The following is a 4,781-nucleotide window of genomic DNA, read 5'->3' as shown; positions in this document are numbered from 1 at the left end:
CAGCATAACACACACACACACACACACACACACACACACACACACACACACACACACACACACACACACACACACACACACACACACACACACACACACACACACACACACACACACACACACAGGACATAAGATGTCTACCTCTACCTGTTTAACAGTTGGATGCATTATTACAAGAAAGAAAAAAAGTAATACTCTTTGGCGTCAGTCTTCTAATATTAAAAATCCCCACAATATGCAACATAGCAGCACTTAAATATAAAACATTCGTTCACGCATTTTTTGTTGTTTTTTTCCTTCTTTTCTACCCCAGTAGGCTTGTTGTTACCTGTGCTTCGCTGACTCATAACATATGACCCTGTCAGATGCAGCATGCCTTCACCAGACATGTTCCTGTTTATTTGACCAACAATAACCAATGCCAACGCATTAAAGACCCAGTCTCTATGGGTGGCGACAAGCGATATGACCAAGATTGTTATACTGTACTTCCATGACCAAATCCATTTTCAAACAAACTGATCATGTGTAAAGACTACAGCACAAAGTTAATGTGGTTATCTTGAGCTGAAAAAACTGGCGTCATACTTTCTTTCTCCTGAAATATTGACACTAAATATGAGTGTGTTGTTGTGCCAATGCTTAATTTGCGGCTTGTGTAAGGTGTCTCTTTTCCCACACACATGCTGTGTGGCACGTGCAGTGACCTGCTGCTTTAAAACGTACAGGTTTATGGGAGGGAGGGTGCCGCACAATTGAACGGCTTGCTTCTTTATGAGTCCAGCCCATATTAACCCTTTCATGCACGGTGTCCACATACGTGGACAGTAATTCTAACCCCACTTTAGATAGGTAAATAGTGGTTATTTTTTTCCAAATTGTATATGGGAAGTACCATGAGGTTCATTACAATACTTTAACAGCAATTATAACTTTTTGCACTAAATATTAAGTGTTTGATGACATCATCAATCTAAGAAATCCACCGATGTGAATTATGACCATAACAAGCATGTTTATATCTGAAAATCAACCACACCAAAGGGCAATTTCAGGTTTTAAAAAATATTATGATGTTTAGTACAGTTCACTTGAGAAGTCTATGTTGTTAAAATCCAAATTTACAATAAAGGTAGGTTTTTATACAATATAAAGCTACTGTCCACATATGTGGACGTTGCGCATCAAGGGAGTCTAATGATAAACATATTATTTATGATTACCGTGAGAATATTCTGCTCATTTTGGGCAAATACTTAATGTTATGAGCATTTATAATGATTATAGTGTGAAAATAAAATTATTTTTAACATATTAAACACATTTTAACACTTTTAATTTAATAAATTCAAGAAAAACTACCTAAAATTAGTGTTTCACGCACGTGTACTATAGGCATATTTCGGGTTTCTTTCACCACAAAATGACACAAATGATGTAGGAATGAGCCAAAATACATGCTGAATCAAATACAGATCTGTCTTCATCAGAATTGAAGTTTTTTTTCCACATGCAACAAGGTTTCCCCACAAATCTTGCCATAGCTGTGTATGTAAATATTGCTAAATTGACAGTTTTTTTTCTCTCTTTTTTCATCTTTGTTCGTTAAATACTGTAATATATAATGTGTAAGTGTCATATATTGTTGTAATATTACGTATAGTAACATGGAAAGTAAGTAAAATAACTTGCATTTATAATAGGAGGTCTATTTAACACTATTTTTTCACAGAAAATAATTGAAACATGCTGATGAATGGGACTACAAAACGCATGTGTCTGGAGGCAAATTTCATATTACCTTTCATATAGGGACAACATAAATGATGTAGGATTGAGCTAGAATCCATGCTGAATCAAATACAGATGTGTCTTCATCAGAATTTAAGGTTTTTTTTCCACATACAACAAGGTTTCCCCACAAATCTTGCCATAGCTGTGTATGTAAATATATTGCTAAATTGACAGTTTTTTTTTCTCTTTGTTTCATCTTTGTTCCTTAAATAGTGTAATGTATAATGCATAAGTGTCATATAATGTTGTAATATGACACAAGGTAACATGGAAAGTAAGTAAATTAACTTACATTTATAATAGGGGGTCTATTTAACACTATTTTTTACAGAAAAATACTTGAAAATGCTGATGAATGACTACAGAATGCATGTGTCTGGAGGGCAAATTTCATATTACCTTTCATATAGGGACAACATAAATGATGTAGGATTGAGCTAGAATCCATGCTGAATCAAATACAGATGTGTCTTCATCAGAATTTAAGGTTTTTTCCACATGCAACAAGGTTTCCCCACAAATCTTGCCATAGCTGTGTATGTAAATATTGCTAAATTGACAGGTTTTTTTCCTCTTTGTTTCATCTTTGTTCCTTAAATAGTGTAATGTATAATGCATAAAGTGTCATATAATGTTGTAATATGACACATAAGGTAACATGGAAAGTAAGTAAATTAACTTACATTTATAATAGGGGGTCTATTTAACACTATTTTTTTTTACAGAAAATACTTGAAAATGCTGATGAATGACTACAGAACGCATGTGTCTGGAGGCAAATTTCACATTACCTTTTATACAGGGACAACATAAATGATGTAAGATTGAGCTAGAGTACATGCTGAATCAAACTGAGCTTTTTGTTCACCAGCATTGGCTGTCTTCTTGCATGCAATAAGAATTTCCCACATATTTTTCTATGACCGCCTATATAAACAATGCTATTTTTATATATATGTTTTTGTTGTTGGTTAATTACAGTGATATATGGTGTTAAAGTGTTATATTGTGTTGTTATATAGCATAAAACACCATAAAAATGAATAAAACAGCTTAATTTGAACTTGAAATACAGTATAGGCCTATATAACTTTTCACTCCTTTGATGCGCAGTGTCCACATATGTGGACAGTAAAATAACTTCCACATCAAAAGAGATTTTTGAAAAATTCCAAAAGATTCTTCATATTAGCTCCATTATGAGTGAGAAAATCAATATATAAAAAATCTTGCACATTTTTTTCATGGTGTCTGCATGAAAGGGTTAAGAATGCGTTCCCGGCTTAAAAACAATCGACCTACTGTATGTGATACGTAGGAAAGTACTTGCTGTACACAAACAGAGTTGTTTCAGGTTTTTTTGTTTGTTTTTTAGGTGTGATGTTTATCTTCACAAATAAATGCCATTAATTAAGTTTGTTCCACTTGGCATTATAAGAAGACTGGTACTCATACTAATAAATGAGAAGGTTAACGTCACTATCGTGCCAAGGGCTCGCTCGTTTGCACCGTTCCCTGGAAACTGCGGAGGAAGCTTCCATCTTCCACTGCGGTAGAATGCTGATTCATAGAACTGAACGAGAGCATTCACTTACTAATTAGTTTTGTGTTAGAGCTATGTCAATCTGGGGATCAATAAATGTGCAAATATGCTATGCAAAACTGTCTGTGGTTTTAGCAAACAGTAAGAAACATTCAAAATATCCCTTGTTGTGTTACAAGGATTTTTTTTTATCCCTCTGGTATATGATCCTTTTTTGTTCAATGACGGTACTGAAAAACAGCACACAAAAACCCAGATGGACCTAAGTTGACATTGTTCTGGTTTTGCCGGTCAGATGAACATAGAGACATGCCTGTTTTTTTTTGTTTTTTTTTCAAGTTTTGCTAGTCATCTCTCTTACATCATGATCACTATGCATGGCACAGAATCAGCCATCTAAGCAAAAGTAGTCTTGCATAACTGTTGTAACCACTTTTAACTATTTTCATTTCATGTCATACCCTTCTGTCATGGTATCATGTCTCTGTGCTGTTGTTTTCTCTTTTTGTGTGCCACGAGTTTCATCATGAGAACTTTCTTAAAGAACAGATCGCTCCCTCTACAAAAGAACTCGCTCACAGCAGTACCATCAGCTATAGAATCAGTCCGACCCTCTCCTTACTGTAGAGCCTAGCACCCAGCTCAGCTCCTTGTGCCTTTTTCAACACTTCTCTGGAGGTCTGGATACATTTTTTTTTGTAAAAAATAAAATAAAAGTCATATTTCAGATTCTCGTCGTAGAGGTCTGGGCTCAAGAGGCAGGGTAGCCTGGTTGTGCTCAGGCTCCGTAATGTTGAGCGAGACCGTGTCCAGCGTGTGTGTTCCCTCCACCAGACCCACCACACCCATGTTCAGCGCCTCCTCCTTCTCCTCTTTGTTCAGCAGGGCCACCTCGTTCTCGTAACAGAAGGAGTTGGAGCTGGACAGGATGTATTTTTTCTCTGCCAACTCCCGGGCGCTACAGAACGGGGTGCTGGGAACCTCGTAGGTCTTGTGGAAGCGCGAGTAGTCCACCTTGTAGTAGCTCTTCTCCTCAAAGAGCACGGGCTCGAAGCGCTGGCCCCACAGGATCTCGCTGGCCAGGTAGGAACTGCGGCACTGCGTTGTCATGGCAGTGGCCTCCACCATGCCCTCCAGGATCACCACGATCTCAAAGTCGGCCGTCTCCAGGTCCTGCTTGCTCATGTCGTAGAAGGGGCTGTCCTCGTCGATCTCGTGCACGATGGTGATGGGCGAGACGAGGAAGATGCGGTCCACACCGCTGTCGAAGCCCACGTCAATGTCCATCTGGTCGAGTGGGATGAACTCGCCCTCGGCGGTGGTGCGCGAGCGCAGCAGCTGCGCGCGCACGTGCGCTTCCACCAGGTGGCTCTTGCGCAGGTTGCCCACGCGCCACATCAGGCACAGCTTGTTGTCGCGCATGGCCACCGTGGCGTTGTGGCTG

The 4,781-nt window shown here is 38.6% G+C and overlaps 1 protein-coding gene across 1 annotated transcript in view; it reads right to left on the bottom strand.

Moving 5' to 3' along the window:
* Positions 1–3,064: 3,064 nt before the first annotated feature.
* Positions 3,065–4,781, bottom strand: part of kcnj2a (potassium inwardly rectifying channel subfamily J member 2a) — a 6,536-nt gene continuing 4,819 nt past the window's right edge. Inside the window, exon 2 of the mRNA XM_063221777.1 lies at positions 3,065–4,781. This exon is cut by the window's right edge and continues 946 nt beyond it. Within this exon, the coding sequence (XP_063077847.1) occupies positions 4,055–4,781 (727 nt within the window). The 3' untranslated portion in view covers positions 3,065–4,054.

This window comes from Engraulis encrasicolus, chromosome 17 (assembly GCF_034702125.1).
Source record: "Engraulis encrasicolus isolate BLACKSEA-1 chromosome 17, IST_EnEncr_1.0, whole genome shotgun sequence".
NCBI classification, from domain to species: Eukaryota; Metazoa; Chordata; class Actinopteri; order Clupeiformes; family Engraulidae; genus Engraulis; species Engraulis encrasicolus.
Note: the sequence above shows the minus strand (reverse complement) of the source record. Positions and strands in the feature narration are given on the sequence as shown.